This window comes from Schistocerca serialis, chromosome 11, assembly GCF_023864345.2.
Source record: "Schistocerca serialis cubense isolate TAMUIC-IGC-003099 chromosome 11, iqSchSeri2.2, whole genome shotgun sequence".
Classification (NCBI taxonomy): domain Eukaryota; kingdom Metazoa; phylum Arthropoda; class Insecta; order Orthoptera; family Acrididae; genus Schistocerca; species Schistocerca serialis.
In genome coordinates this window covers 109,972,496-109,987,905 of record NC_064648.1, presented here as the reverse complement: position 1 = coordinate 109,987,905, position 15,410 = coordinate 109,972,496, and the positions used below count along the sequence as shown (strand labels likewise).

General features: G+C 43.0%; 1 protein-coding gene across 1 annotated transcript; it reads right to left on the bottom strand.

Annotated features, from left to right (window-relative positions):
* Window positions 1-1,821: 1,821 nt before the first annotated feature.
* On the bottom strand, window positions 1,822-15,410 carry LOC126426905 (ankyrin repeat domain-containing protein 1-like). Its single transcript, XM_050089006.1, has 2 exons — window positions 14,779-15,410; window positions 1,822-2,396 (listed from the first exon to the last, which is right to left on the bottom strand). The coding sequence occupies exons 1-2, from the start codon at window positions 15,081-15,083 to the stop codon at window positions 1,910-1,912; spliced, it is 792 nt and encodes a 263-aa protein (XP_049944963.1). The 5' UTR covers window positions 15,084-15,410; the 3' UTR covers window positions 1,822-1,909.

Genomic DNA, 15,410 nt, shown 5'->3' with positions numbered 1-15,410 from the left:
TCTGCTAAACTACATTCGCACAATTTTGTCTCGGTCATAGTATAGCATTAAGAAGTCCGTAGCGCGACAATACTTTGCACGTCGGCATAGCCTCGCTATAAAGCGAGGGGTGATTCTTGTTCAGAATGATAGTGGACTGACACTGGGGGATGATTACGAAACAGCGCGTCGAGACTGTACTCGGGAGGGTATGGACAGCCAAATAGAACAGCGTCACGCATGTGGGGAAATTCGGTCCGCTCCACCATACAAATTCTCTTCTTGGCCGAAATCGCAATCACCATGGCAACGTGTGCACATAGATTTTGTGGGATCTTTTTGGTTGCTTGTGGTATACGCTTATAGCAACGATTTCTCACCTCCTATCGTTCGCATCCACAAGATGGACCATCGCTGGCGGACACTGCTCCACCTGCTCCACCCTCCTCAATATCCGGCGTCGAAGTATGGACGCAGACGGTGGGCGCGAGGTGAGATCGTTCGTCGACTTGGTGCTTGCGTGTATCCCATTTCAGGCCCAGACGGATTGCAGCGCCGAGATCAGGATCAAATTCGCCACTGTAATGTGCACAGTGATCTTTGTGTATCTCTTCGCCCAGATTCACAGATCCTGAGGACGCTGTGGCCACAACAGCTGTCAAAGGGTGTCGTCACGACACCACAGGACGACCCCGTGGAGACGGAGGCGTCGCCTCCTCCTCTCGTCCTACCCAAGGAGCTGGACCCGCCAACGCCGCAGCAGCTTGCGGCTTCTCCATCTGGTTATGGGTCTCAGGAGTTGGATGCGTGCCCTTCTGTGCGTTTTCTGGGGGACGTTTGCACCTGAGCGCAGGCCAGATGGCGGTCTACAACTGGAAGCCTGACGTCCGCTGCAGCCACAGTTTCCAGTCCACCGCTGCCTCCACACTCCTGCCTTCCCTCCCGTTGTCGCGCTCCTTATACGACGAAGGTCCGTCGTTTTGGGGGGAGGAATGTTATGGCGTAAAGTCAAGCGCCGGCACCCAGTCGGGAACGATAGAGCAGACAGGGCTGTGAAGAAGACGTCACCCAATATCACGCTGACCGACCTCTATCTAGGACCACAACGCGACAGCTGCGGCCTTCAGGGGAAGAGAACATGAGCGCCACGCCCAACTTGTCGCGGCCACTTCTACAGCAGAGATTAGTCACATCAAGACCAGTGACTTAGGAATTGTTTATACTGAAGAGATTTCTTTCTTGCATGTCGCCCTTTGCTTGCAGCACTTCTGTGTTATTGTCAGAGTTAAGTAATGTCATTGATTCATTTCGTAATAAAACTCTTTATTACGATTTGCTAGAAGTATTGTCTAGTGATCCGAGAAGGAGGTTTCCTAGGCCGCCGGTATTCGACGGCTTGACAGTATACAACAAAATTCAGTCTGGAATCGGAACTAATGTGTCGTAAGTACTGGTAATAACACCAATTTTTAACTGCAGACACAAGTTGCTCGACTGTCAGCACGTTAGGTACAGAAGTAAATTCAGTGAAAGATCTCAAATGAAGATGTATTTTAAGTACAGAGCTTATGTGTCGGCAATCTAGATATAAGGAAATTCATAAGAGTTTTATATAAGTTCCACATAGCACCAAACATGCGTCTAAAAATTATTTTTCAGTAAGAAAATATTGTAGAAAACTGGTGTTCATTAGTAATAGAGAATTATTCGGTTTGTTTTGAATTTTCACCAAAAGGAGAGTCCCTCTTTGAACTTATGGTAGTCCATAAACACACTTGGTGTTATGGTACTTGCGTCGTTGTATGTACTACGTAAATTAGGGTGCAAACCAAGACTGGAGGATAAACTTTTCTGTATTCTTTATTTTATAAGTAACAAAGATTACATAGAAGGCTTTATTTATTTTACTCCAGAGTCGTTTGCACTATATTTAGCTTGATCGTAGGATGTCTACGAGCCGCTGGTGGTTGTTCCACTCGGCTAGCGCCAGCGGCGTGTCCCCACCGTTATTCCTGACTTCCCTGTCGGCCCCTGCCTCCAGTAGCGCAGTCGCCGCGTCTGCTTGTCCACGCCGTGCCGCATCGTGCAGTGGTGTGTCCCCACTGCTATCCCTGGCGTTGCAGTCGGCAGAGGATGCCGCCAGCAGCCGCACCACAGCCGCCTTGTTATTCCATGCAGCATGATGCAGAGGCGTGTTCCGCCAGCGGTCCCTGGCGTTGACATCAGCTCCTTTCTCCAGTAGAAGCCTCACCACCTCCACGTGTCCCCTGGCTGCTGCCCAGACCAGTGCGTTGCGCTGGTTTTCGTCCATCGCCTCCACGTCCGCCCCCTCTGTCAGCAACGTTCGCACCTTGCTCACTGACCCCTCCTTAGCTGCCGCAATCAACATCTTGCCCTTCTCTCCTCCAGAAGGATCCCTGCAACAAACGGAGAATACTTACAAATATCTCCAAACACGCACGTCTGAGGACGAAACACTATGGCAGAAGCAGAACTGTGATGAGTCCCTAAAAGTCAAGAAGGTTACCGCAATGCACTGGTGTCCAAAATTAAAGCTTCTAACTGCGATTTTTCGTCCTGTGCCCAATTCACGATGTAATCATGCAAACTGTCAACAGATGTCTGCACAACCGTGTTCTACACGGAAGTTAGCATTCCAGTCAACGGACAACCACGCCCACGACGAAGTCAGCGCAGCTAGCAATGGGGTAGTGTTTGCTGGGTACTTCCACATTCGCAATCGCTGTAGACACAGTCACAGATGGTGCAGTATAATACAGAGAAGACACATCCCAGGCTCTCCGCAGTGGGGGGCCATTGGAAGAATGGGAGGAGGACAGTCACAACCTGATGTGGCCCGATGGCTTAATGTGAATCGCACTGTTGTTTATCAGATGTGGCGACGGTTTGTAGAGACAGAAACTGTATCTCGAAGACGAGGGCAGACCACGTATGATACGAGAAAGGGAGGACCGTTATTTGGTTAAAAGGGCAACACGGTACTGCCTTACTACTGCACGGCAACTGGCACCTCACCTTGCAGGATGCAGTGGATGTGTTGTATCTAGGCAAACGTTATACAGAAGATCTCACCAGAGTGCCACTTATTGTGAGGGGCCCGTTGTTTATGTACCTCTGACACTTCACAGAAAGAAATGTGTAGAGTGAAATCGTCAACATCCCACCGAATGGCCGAACAGTGGGCAAATGTTATCTTCACACGTGAGTCCCAAAATGGTGTGGAGAGTGTTTCTCGACGGATTTTCATATGGAGGGAACGTGGAACAGGATTTCGTGACCCAAATATCGTGCAAAAGAGACTGAAATCAGGGAGGTTCTTTAATGGTATGCTCAGCGATTACGTGGACTACCTGAACACCTCTTCATGACATTGTATGGGTGAATTGGCAAGGCTTAACTCCTGTAAGGTATCGTGACGAGATCTTGGAACCTCATATGCCGTCGTTGCGAGGTGCTGTGGCCTACACTTCGTATTGATGGACGATAAAGGTACGCCTCATAGAGATCACCTGATTGAAGGTTTCTTGGAAATTGAAGATATTGCACATCTGGGATGGTATGCTCGAGCTCCCAATTTGAATCCCATAGAGCATGTCACGGATACACACCTCTACCAGAAAACTTCAGTGAGTTTGTTTTTACTCTGCACGGCAGAGTATACGAGAGGATGTAGAAAATCGTACATTCAAGGCTACAGCGAAGAGACAAAAGAGAAATACGAAACGTATTGTGGTCTCTATGACGCCAACCCATTCTCCCCATGAACAATGGAGAAGAAGTCATAACAACAATGATTGAAAATAGAAGACAGAAGTGGTAACACACTGTAGAAAGCATTAACATAACTCACAGTAGTCGGAATGTGGAGACTGCTCAAAAATTAGGTGGTATACCTACAGGTACACCAGGCTTTGTTGGCAGTACAGCAAACCAAATAGCCTTCCAGTAGCTGAAAAACGGTAAAGCGAAACACAGACTGAAGAAAGGGCATGCGACTAGACTAGATGCTTTCCATGAAGAAAATAATGATACACGCGATCATACATTTACAATATCAGAACTGAAAGAAGCAGTCAAAAGTTTAAAGACTGGGAAGGCCGCATATTAAAAATGAACAGATGATACGTCTTGGTGTCGGCTCTAAATTGTGGCTGTTGGAGTTTATGAACTGCTGTTGGGCAAATGGATGAATTTGAAATCTGCAGACAGGCAAAAATAACTGCAATTCTTAAACCTGGTAAGGACCAAGACGATCCTAAGAGTTATCGGCCAATCTCTCTGTTGTGCACAACATACAAACTATTTGATACTAAACAGATTCAATGAGCTGATTGAGGGCACCCTAATAAAAGAGCAAGCAGGATTTAGACCTGGTAAATCTTGTACCAGTCAAGTTCTCAGCCTAACCCACTATACTGGAGATGGACTTGAGAAAAGACGAACTACAGGAATGGTGTTTATAGATTTTACGGAAGCATATGATACCATCAGTCTCAGAAATCTCATTGCAAAAGTGCAAAGAACAACAAAAAGCCCTCAATTCACTTCTGTACTCAAATCAGATCTATTTAACGGAAGGTATTTTGTTGAGTTCCAAGGTAACAAGAGCAGATGGTGACTACAAAAAGATGGGCTTCCCCAGGGCAGTGTTCTTGCCCCCAGGTTATTCAATATTTATACAAATGACCAGCCTATTAGTCCCTGGTCAAGATCTTTTATTCATGCTGATGATAGGGCAATAGCAGCTCATGCATAAAACTACAAGGATATTGAGGAAATACTAGCAGAGAACCTGGAAAATCTTACCAACTATTACAAAGAAAACCAGTTGAAACCCAATCCAAGTAGGACCCAAACTTGCCTATTCTATCTTAACAACAGAGAGACGAAGCAAGAACTGAATGTTTGGTGGAATGACACAAGATTAAAACACTGTCCTCTCCCTGTGTACTTGCGAGTTACTCTTAATAGGACACTGTTATTCAAGAGGCATATTGAGAAGAGCAAGGCAGAAATCCAATCACGGAATAACTTACTTGGCAAGCTAACAACATCAAAATGTCGAGCTAATCCAAAAGTTTTACGCACCACAGCAATGGCACTCTGTTTTAATATTTCTTAAATTTAAAGAACCTCTCACACACCGGCCTGATTTAGCTTCACTGATCAGGATAGTAAAAACATGCGTATATTAAGGGAATTTTCATTGACAAAGCAGGCTTATCACATTCACACAGTTCAATACTTTTCTGTCCTGATTAAATTAAGCTTAAATTCCATAAGGCAGTGAAGCAATTTCGAAGTCTCGGTGCGACGAAAATTGTCAGTCGATCTCCTGGAAACATTTGTAATAATTATTATTTTTCGGTGATCACATGGGGAAGACCGGAGATCTGCTGGTAAGACCGTGTTAGCCTGTTTATTTGAAGTAACTGGATATCTTGAGCATTCAAAACGGCAGGTTCGTCCAGTGTAAATCAGACGTTCCCCACTGATCCCGTGCAACACGGCGTAGTAAGCAGACACTGTCAATAATAATAATCCGTTAAATAATACTCAAACACACTTACTTTAGTTTAGTTCATGTATTAAACTCCTTCCCATACAGAATCTCATCAAGATGGCGACTCGCTCAACAATACATACATATAGATCCTTCTTTTACGACTAATCGGCAAGAAGTCCCTATTCTTTTCATAAGAGAAAACACAGATAGCAGAGAAGCTATTCCATGGAGTAAATGGACGCTCCAAGGAATAATTGGGGCTGAAACTACTTTGCATTGATAATCGGTAAGATAAGAAGAGATATTTCAAGATATGTACTGAGTTATATAATTTATAAAATTTCTGAAAATATCGTGGAGAGACCGCTGCAGGAGACATTACACTGTTACTCTGCTGCTGAGTTTGCAAGTCCTGCTTGGGAGCAATGATGCCACACAAACAAGCAGGACACTGTCCTGAACCAGATGTGTAGACATATTACTGGATGTCTTAAGCCAACAAGAGTAGAACACCTACAATCCTTGTCAGGAATTGCTCTGCCAAATGTCCGACGTTCAATACAGAGCAGAATTGAACGAACAAAACAGGTTCAAAATCAACGTCATCCGCTCCATGGGTACCAAATGTTACCTAAATGCCTTACGTCAAGAAGTAGTTTTCTCCACTCAACCCAACCACTCACAGGTTCACCAAAAACTTCTAGAAAAAGACTGTGGCAGGAACAACAAGAACATGCACACGATTCTGAGGAAGTGCTGCCATCAGGTGCGGAACTTGAGTGGGAGAGATGGAAAACCGTGAACAGGCTACGTTCAGGAATAGACAGATGTAACAGAAATCTGCACAAGTGGGGAATTAGTGAAAGTGCTTTGTGTCCATGTGGGAGCATCCAGACGATGTCCGTTAGTAAACCACCCAAGAGCGTGCACGGCCCAAGACCTGATGACATGCACCGAAGTAGTGAGGGCAGATGTGGACTTCTGGAAGAATGACATGTGAAACAAAGACTGTATAAAATTTTATTATATTGTATATAGGTTTCCATGAATTTTATTTTATAAATTAGAATTGCATTATTGTAAATTTCATAGAGGACAAATTATTCTATAATGTGTGGATTTATTGTAAATTGTTTATAGTATGCATACGAAATATATGTAGTAGTGAGATGGGTTGCATCACATAAGCATCCACCAACAATTCCATAAGACTTGCGAGTAGCTCTGCGGGAGAAATGGTGTTATTGCCTCCACATGAGATTGATGACATCATTCACAGCTTGCCTTGTCGATGTCCTTACCGCAATAACCATATCGTTGGTAAACTTTAAGTTTCATTTCTCAGTACTGCAGTATGCTATCCTTTTACACTGATTCTTCTGGTCGACTCTCTTAAACCTCACTCTACTCTTCATAATTACTAAATCTATGTTTACATCTGGGTACACCTTACATCCCATTATCTGATTTCGGAATCTCTGTCTCACTATGATGTAATCCAGCTGGAATCTTCCAGTGTCTCTGGGTCTTTTCCAAGCTTATTTTTTCCTCACATGTTTGCTGAACAGAGTATTTGTTATTACCATCTCAATTTCAATGCAGAAATCAATTAGACTTTCACCCCTCTCATCCCTATGCCAAGCCCATATACCCCATGACTCTTTCTTATTTTCTTTCCCCTGCAACTGCATTTCAGTTGCATACTTCCTCTCTTTTCTCATTTTGCTTGTGTCGTTACCATGTTTACCTGAACTATCGTTATTGGCGTTCGTTTGATTTCGAATCTGGTGAGAAAAACTCTGCCATAGAGCTATTCACAGTAGCCCACTCTCTCTCCTACTTCTTATACATAATGAATCCTACTCCCATTACAGCATTTTCTGCTGCTGTTGATTTACCCCAATGTGTCTTATGACAAATCCTTAGCCTTCTTCTGTTTCACTCCAATGACCCCCCCCCCCCCACCGTATCTCGACTGGGGCCTTTGCACTTCCGTTTTTAGACTCCCTAGCTTTCTAATTACGATCAAACTTCTGAATTCAAAGCTCCAAGTCGTAGAAGGTTAGCCCTTCGTAAATTATTCCGTCTCTTTTCCATTGTCACTTCGAACTTGGTAGTCCACTCCCAGAGATCCAAAAGGGTAACTTGTCCGGAATCTTTTCTCAATGCAGATTGTATCAAGACAGTTTCCCTGTTAACGACGTATGTCCTATGGATACACGTTATGTGGTTTTAATTTATTCGATTCCATTGCCTTCTGCATCCTCGCGTCATTGATCATTACTGACTCTTCACCCTTTTAAGGACAGTTTCCCACCCCAAGGGAAAGGAGTGCCATGAAGCTCTGTCGTTCCTCCACCCTATTTGACAAGGCCTTTGTCAGGAAATTGGCGACTTCTTATGCTGGTCGTCTTTGCTGACACTGCTGTTAATTTTTGTTCAGAGGTTAAGCAGTGCCTGTGCTAGAACCTGGGACACAGAAAATTTTGACCACTAGTCAATGGCGCACTCCTAAGCCATTGGTATATAAAAGCAGACACTGTCCCAACGTTTATTAGAGTAACGTATAGAAATGTGAAGTATGTCGTTCAAGAACTTTTTGAGATTTTGGTAACATTGTTAACAACGTCTTTTACTTTCGAGATAGTACAGCACCAAGAAGAAGCAGTGCGACATAAACGAAAGTTGGTAGGAGTGTTTCTAAATCTGGAATATTATGTATTTTCAAATTTCAAAGAAAGAAACAAAGCCAAACAGATAATTGCAGCATCCAAGAAGTAATCTTGGGAAGACTTTGGAAACAGGGTGGAGACTATGGGTCAAGCTGCTGGAAAACCATTCTGGAGTGTAATTAGCAGTCTTCGAAAGGGAGGTAAGAAGGAAATGACAAGTATTTTGGACAGGTCAGGAAAACTGCTGGTGAATCCTGTGGATGCCTTGGGCAGATGGAGGGAATATTTTGAAGAGTTGCTCAATGTAGGTGAAAATACGATCAGTAATGTTTCAGATTTCGAGGTAGAACGGGATAGGAATGATGATGGAAATAGCATCACATTTGAGGGAGTGGAGAAAATGGTCAATAGATTGCAGTGCAATAAAGCAGCTGGGGTGGAATGTAAGGTCTTAAATGGCTGCACAGGATAATTGAAATGGCCTGGGAGTCGGGACAGGTTCCATCAGACTGGACAAAAGCAGTAATCACACCTATCTTTAAACATGGAAACAGAAAAGATTGTAACAACTACAGAGGTATCTCTTTAATCAGCGTTGTGGCTAAAATCTTCTCAGGTATTGTTGAAAGGAAAGTGCGAGTATTAGTTGAGGACCAACTGGATGAAAATCTGTGTGGGTTTCGGCCTCTTAGAGGTTGTCAGGACCAGATCTTTAGCTTGCGGCAAATAATGGAGAAGTGTTATGAGTGGAACAGGGAATTGTATGTATGCTTTATAGATCTAGAAAAGGCATATGACCGGGTTCCTAGGAGGAAGTTATTGTCTGTTCTACGAGATTATGGAATAGGAGGCAAACTTTTGCAAGCAATTATAGGTCTTTACATGGATAGTCAGGCAGCAGTTAGAGTTGACGGTAAATTGAGTTCATGGTTCAGAGTAGTTTCAGGGGTAAGACAAGGCTGCAGCCTGTCTCCACTGTTGTTCATATTATTTATGGATCATATGTTGAAAACAATAGACTGGCTGGGTGAGATTAAGATATGTGAACACAAAATAAGCAGTCTTGCATATGCGGATGACTTAGTTGTGATGGAAGATTCAATTGAAAGTTTGCAGAGTAATATTTCAGAGCTAGATCAGAAATGTAAATACTATGGTATGAAGATTAGCATCTCCAAAACGAAAGTAATGTCAGTGGGAAAGAAATATAAACGGATTGAGTGCCAAATAGGAGGAACGAAGTTAGAACAGGTGGACGGTTTCAAGTACTTAGGATGCATATCCTCACAGGATGGCAACATAGTGAAAGAACTGGAAGCGAGGTGTAGCAAAGCTAATGCAGTGAGCGCTCAGCTACGATCTACTCTCTTCTGTAAGAAGGAAGTCAGTACCAAGACTAAGTTATCTGTGCACCGCTCAATTTTTCGACCAACCTTGCTGTATGGGAGCGAAAGCTGGGTGGATTCAGGTTACATTATCAACAAGGTTGAGGTTACGGATATGAAAGTAGCTAGGATGATTGCAGGTACTAGTAGATGGGAACAATGGCAGGAGGGTGTCCACAATGAGGAAATCAAAGAAAAACTGGAAATGAACTCTATAGATGTAGCAGTCAGGGCGAACAGGCTTAGATGGTGGGGTTATGTTATATGCGTGGGAGAAGCAAGGTTACCCAAGAGACTCATGGGTTCAGCAGTAGAGGGTAGGAGGAGTCGGGGTAGACCAAGGAGAAGGTACCTGGATTCGGTTAAGAATGATTTTGAAGTAATAGGTTTAACATCAGAAGAGGCACCAACGTTAGCACTGAATAGGGGATCATGGAGGAATTTTATAAAGGGGCTAGGCTCCAGACTGAACGCTGAAAGGCATAATCAATAAATGATGATGATGTTGATGATGACTCAAATTTCAATGCAGTTGCTCAAGAGTAGCACCACTACAAGGAAGCCAATCAGGCTTGCTTTAAAAACACGCTGTAACGGGCTTGAGCGTTAGTTACCTTTGAGTTTGTACGCAGTGAGTTGATGTAGGACAAAAATGCCTTTGAGACGACAAAGACGCTGTTAATAATATCTCATAGAGACTAAGCGAAGTCTGTACTAGGGCTACGAGATTCTGGTTGTTCCTTCCGTGATGTAGAAATATTTCACAGTAATGTACCCACTATACATGCCTGATGGCGGCGGTGATTAGAAGAATATCCGGTCGCAAGAAGACTGGGTTGCAGACGGCCACGTGACACTACTGAGAGGGAAGACCATCCTGTTCTGCGTATTACTCTGGCGCATTGTAATACATCTCCAGCAGCAGTCTGAGCAGCAGTTATCACCAAGTAACACAATGAACTCTTACAAATCGGTTACTTTAAAGACAGCTCCGAACCAGATGCCCTGTAGCATGCGTTTCACTGATCCCAAACCACCAGCCTCGGTGCCAGTAATGGCCATATTTTGATTAGGCCAGTTGGGGGCCTACAACCAGCCTTTCTGTGTGTTAACACACTGGACCTACACCTGGAGTTATGGTCTGTGGTGCGATTTCGTATGACAGCAGGAACATTCTCATGGTTATCCCACACACCTTGTCTGTTTCAACCTGGTGATTCGATCCGTTCTGCTGCCATTAACGAACAGGATTCCAGGGGTAGATTTTCAACAGGATAACGCTCGCTCACTTACCGCTCTTGTAACCCAACATGCTCTATAGAGTGTTGACAAGGCTCTTGGCATTCTCAATCATCAGGTCTGTTTCCAGTCGAGCAGATATGGGACATCATCATATAGTAACTCCAGCACCATTCACCAACAGCATTAACCGTCCCTGTACTGACCAACCAGCTGCATCAGGCATCCAACTCCATTTTAAATACTGATATCTGATACTTGAGCAACACAATCCATACATGTTTGCATGCCTGCATTCGACCTTTTGGCAGTGCTCCAGCATTTCACGTGTCCAGTGGCTTATCTCGCACTTACATTAACTTGCGATCCTGCAATGTTAATCAGTTAAATATGTTACCCCGGCAAATCTATTCCCGACGTTTCACTGTTCTATATAAAAAATTTTTGGTTTTGTGATTCTCTTAAATCCGTGTATTTATAACTGTAAACTATTTTTGTTTAAAGCTGTTCTTGCTTTTAGTCTTCCAAAGCCTATATTTATGTAGGACCTCTTACTAGTCACCACAGACGTCTGATGCCGAAGAAAAAAGGAAGCTTTGGCTCTCTTTCGCCCTGTACATTGTTACTCACATTACTACCATGTTACGCACGATCTGCTCTCCAGGCTGGTTTTCTTAACTCACTCTCAACAAACTTTTCACTCCATTATCGAGTATTGTCTTAATATGTTTCATTTCCTGCTCTTGATAGTTTATTTCCTCATGCTTATGTTTCTCTGTCGCATTTTAGCCAGCTATCTCCTCTTTTTGTATTAGTCTTTTTATGCAGAAATATTTTTCCCATTCCATGTCTTGTCTCTTATTCAACAACAATATTTTATTTTCTAATTTTTTTTCAGCTCCTTTTCTACTGATAATCTGCTAATTTTATATCTAGTACGTGTAACATAATTTACAGACTTTGCCTGAGATCATAGACATTAATTATTTTTGATTATGCTGCATCATCTTACATTGATGAGTTTCTGGTTTATCTACAAAGTATTCTTCGAGGTACTCTCTATCTTTAGTCTTTCCTGTTACACTTACTTCTCGTTGGTTGGCTTCTTATATCAAATGTCTGATGCTATTTGTATACAACAAATTGGGTAAATACCTATCAGGCTCTCAATATTATAAAATTTCAGCGTACATTCTCTGCAGCTTTCTATATTATCAGACCCATGGATGAAGTTTTGTTGACTGCCTGTGTGCATAAAGCTTTTAGACTGGGAAAAGTATTCTGAGAAGTATTTGCTCAATTTGTGGACCACTCGAGTAAATGATTTGGCCACATCTGTGGCTGACCATAATAGGTAATTAAAGCCCGAAATCCTTGAATCACTGGGAGAGAATAAGTTTTCTTAAGTCCACTGAAACATTACTGATCCCATTGTCATTGTTAAAATACCTGGTCGGGTTCCGTGTTTTCTCCTGAATAGGTACAGACTCCTCTATTGCCCAATAACTTGTTGGATTCTGCTCTGATTAATTGTAAAGGCACATTGAATACTCTGAATGGCCACTTTTGGGCCTGTTGAATTCAGGCATCAACTGAACTGTGTCTTGCAACAATATCAGTTCACTATCAGATAGGGTTTCTATTTCACAAAGCGACAGTAAAATATCGGTGACTACCACTATAGATCAATGATTTCAAAGAAGAAAAGTGAAGTGATGACGAATTTACGCTGAAACTTCTGTCACTTCGCCTGTAAAACTCCCTGAGCTACAGAAAGTTTTACAGCTGGCGACATATGGCTACTGTGTCCATCTCCACTCAACCATGCCCACACAATAGGATTGTCCTGATTTTTATTGATCCAAAATAGCCGCCTTTATCACTTGGACACCGACAGGTCCGACTTCCACTTTCGTATAAGCTCATGTTGCCACGAATGATTTCCAAAATCTGCCAATAGACGTTGTCACATACGTCTCTCGTAGTAGGATAAGCCACGGATCTCAACTCATTAAACTCCCCCAGCTACGGTGTTACCAGACACCCTGTGAGAGAATTTCTCATTATGCCGTTGGGAGAATAATCGTGGAAATGCAAGTGAAGGGTTCTTCCCTACATGGGTAATTCATGAGATAGGAAACCATGTACGTCTACGTCTACGACATTACTCACAATAAAGCGCCTGGCGGAGGGTTCAATGAACCACCACCAAGCTGTGTCTCTACCGTTCCGCTCTTAAACGAGGCGCGGGAACATTGAGTACTTAAATTTTTCTGTGCGAGATCTCTTATTATATCGTGATGATCATTTCTCCCTATTTAGGTGGGTGCCAACAGAATGTTTTCGCAATCGGAGGAAGGAAACTGGTAGTTGAATTTAATGATAGGATCCCATCGCAATGAAAATCGCTTTTGTTTCAATGGTTGTCAATCCAATTCACTTATCATGTCCGTGGCACTATCTCCACTACTTCGCGGTAATAAAAAATGAGCTGCGCTTCTTTAAACTTTTTCGGTGTCATCCGTCAGTCCCACCTGATACGGATCCCATACCGCACAGCAGTACTCCAAAATAGGATGGACATGAGTGGTGTAAGCAGCCTCTTTAGCAGACGTGTTCCACCTTTTAAGTGTTCTGCCAATGATTCGCAGTCTTTCGTTTGCTCTACGCACAACAATATCTACGTGATCGGTCCAGTGTAGGTCATTTGTAATTGTAGTCCCTAAGTACTTAATTGAATTTACAGCCTTCAGGTTCGTGACACTTATCGCGTAATCGAAATTTTGTGGATTTCTTTTAGTGCTCGTGTGAATAACTTCATACTTTTCTTTGTTCAGGGTCAATTGCCACTAATATAGACCAGGAACGATAGAGGACCTGTAACAATTCCTTGGGGAACGCCGAATATTACATCTGTTTTACTCGATGTGTTTCTGACAGTAAATCACGAATCCAGTCGTGCAACTGAGGCAATATTCAATAAGCACGCAGTTTAGCTAGGAGACGCTCTTGAGGAAATGTGTCGAAAGGCTTCTGTAAATCTAAAAATATGGAATCATTTTGACATCCCCTGTCGATAGCACTCATGACTTCACAAGTATAAAGACCTAGTTATGTTCCACACGAATGATATTTTATAAGCCCTTGCTGATAATGTGTCAATAAATCGTTTTCTTCGAGGTAATTCATAATGTTCAGACACAGCATATGTTCCAAAACCCTACTGTAAATCGACGTTAGTGATATGAGCCAGTAATTCAGCGTATTACTCGTATTTCCCCTTTTGGGTATTGGTGTGACAAGAAAAATTTTCCAGTCTTTAGGTGCGGATCTTTCTGTGAGCGAGCTGATGTATGTAATTGCTAAATATGGAACTTTTGTGACAGCATATTCTGATAGGAATCTGCTTCTATGTGTCTCACTTTGAAGTTATTCTTGATAGGAATTCAGGAATATTTATTTCTTCTTATTTGGTCAAGACGTTTCGGAAAACTATGAACAATAACTCTGCTTTTGTGGCACTGTCACCAGTGACTTCACCATCGTTATCACTCAGTGAAGGTTATTGACTGCTTCTTTCCACTAGTGTGCTTAATGTATTACCAGAATATCTTAGGGCTTTCTGCGAGGTTACTAGGCAGAGATTTCGCTGAAAACTGAAATTGATCCCAACACACCAGCAAAGTCGTTATTTTTGGGGAAATATTTAGTGTTATCTTACGCAAGTCAGCTGTCTTAGGAACTGAAAAGGAGTCATGCAACAAACCTGTAGAAGGGTGTATAGATCCCCTTATATCCTTGCCTCGTCGAACGTCACAATTAAGGAAAGGAAGAACTTTATACCTGACCTACAACTTCCGCTTCGTCAAAAACGTAAAATAGCGACATTCGATTTCTTGACTTTATCACTTGGCTAACTGCCCAACATGTCGCACTGTGATTGTGGACAGTCTACACATAAAGTGACTGAACTCACCGCAGGAGAGAGATGGCGACGTCATCAGGCTGGGGAGTCGTCTGGGGAGAGGTGGGGGGCACAGCTGTGGCTGGGCTCCGGCCGTCGTCGGTGTGGCCACTGTGCGGCTGCGAGGAGGGGCCGGTCCTGCTCTCTCCAGCGCTTGGCGTGCTGCACAGGAGGAACACTGCCTCAAAAAGGGTTTTCACATCGAATCCAGTGGTCAGATTACCACAGACTGTACATCTGAGGTACCGTCCACACACAGATAATAGAACACACACTGCCAACGACAGTAGTGGCCCACGTAAGACGAATGACAGCATTCAGGTAATCATACTTCTTCCTTCTCCTCATTTTCTCATACCTGTAGCCTAGCATATTACACAATATTTGGTACAAAATAAATATAAAATGCATACAAAGCTCAACAACTGTGCTTACAACACCCATTGGTCAACATAATTTCAATAGACAACAGCATAAATCACAAAGAAATTTGAATGACAGTAACCCTTAAATGCAGTTAATGTGGTACTACCGTCATGAGATGGTGTTTGTAGCTCGTATGTTAAGGGGGTTGGACGTCAAACGGACCGACTTGGAGCAGAAGAGGCATCACAAGATACTAAATTCTACTGTCTATATTTTTA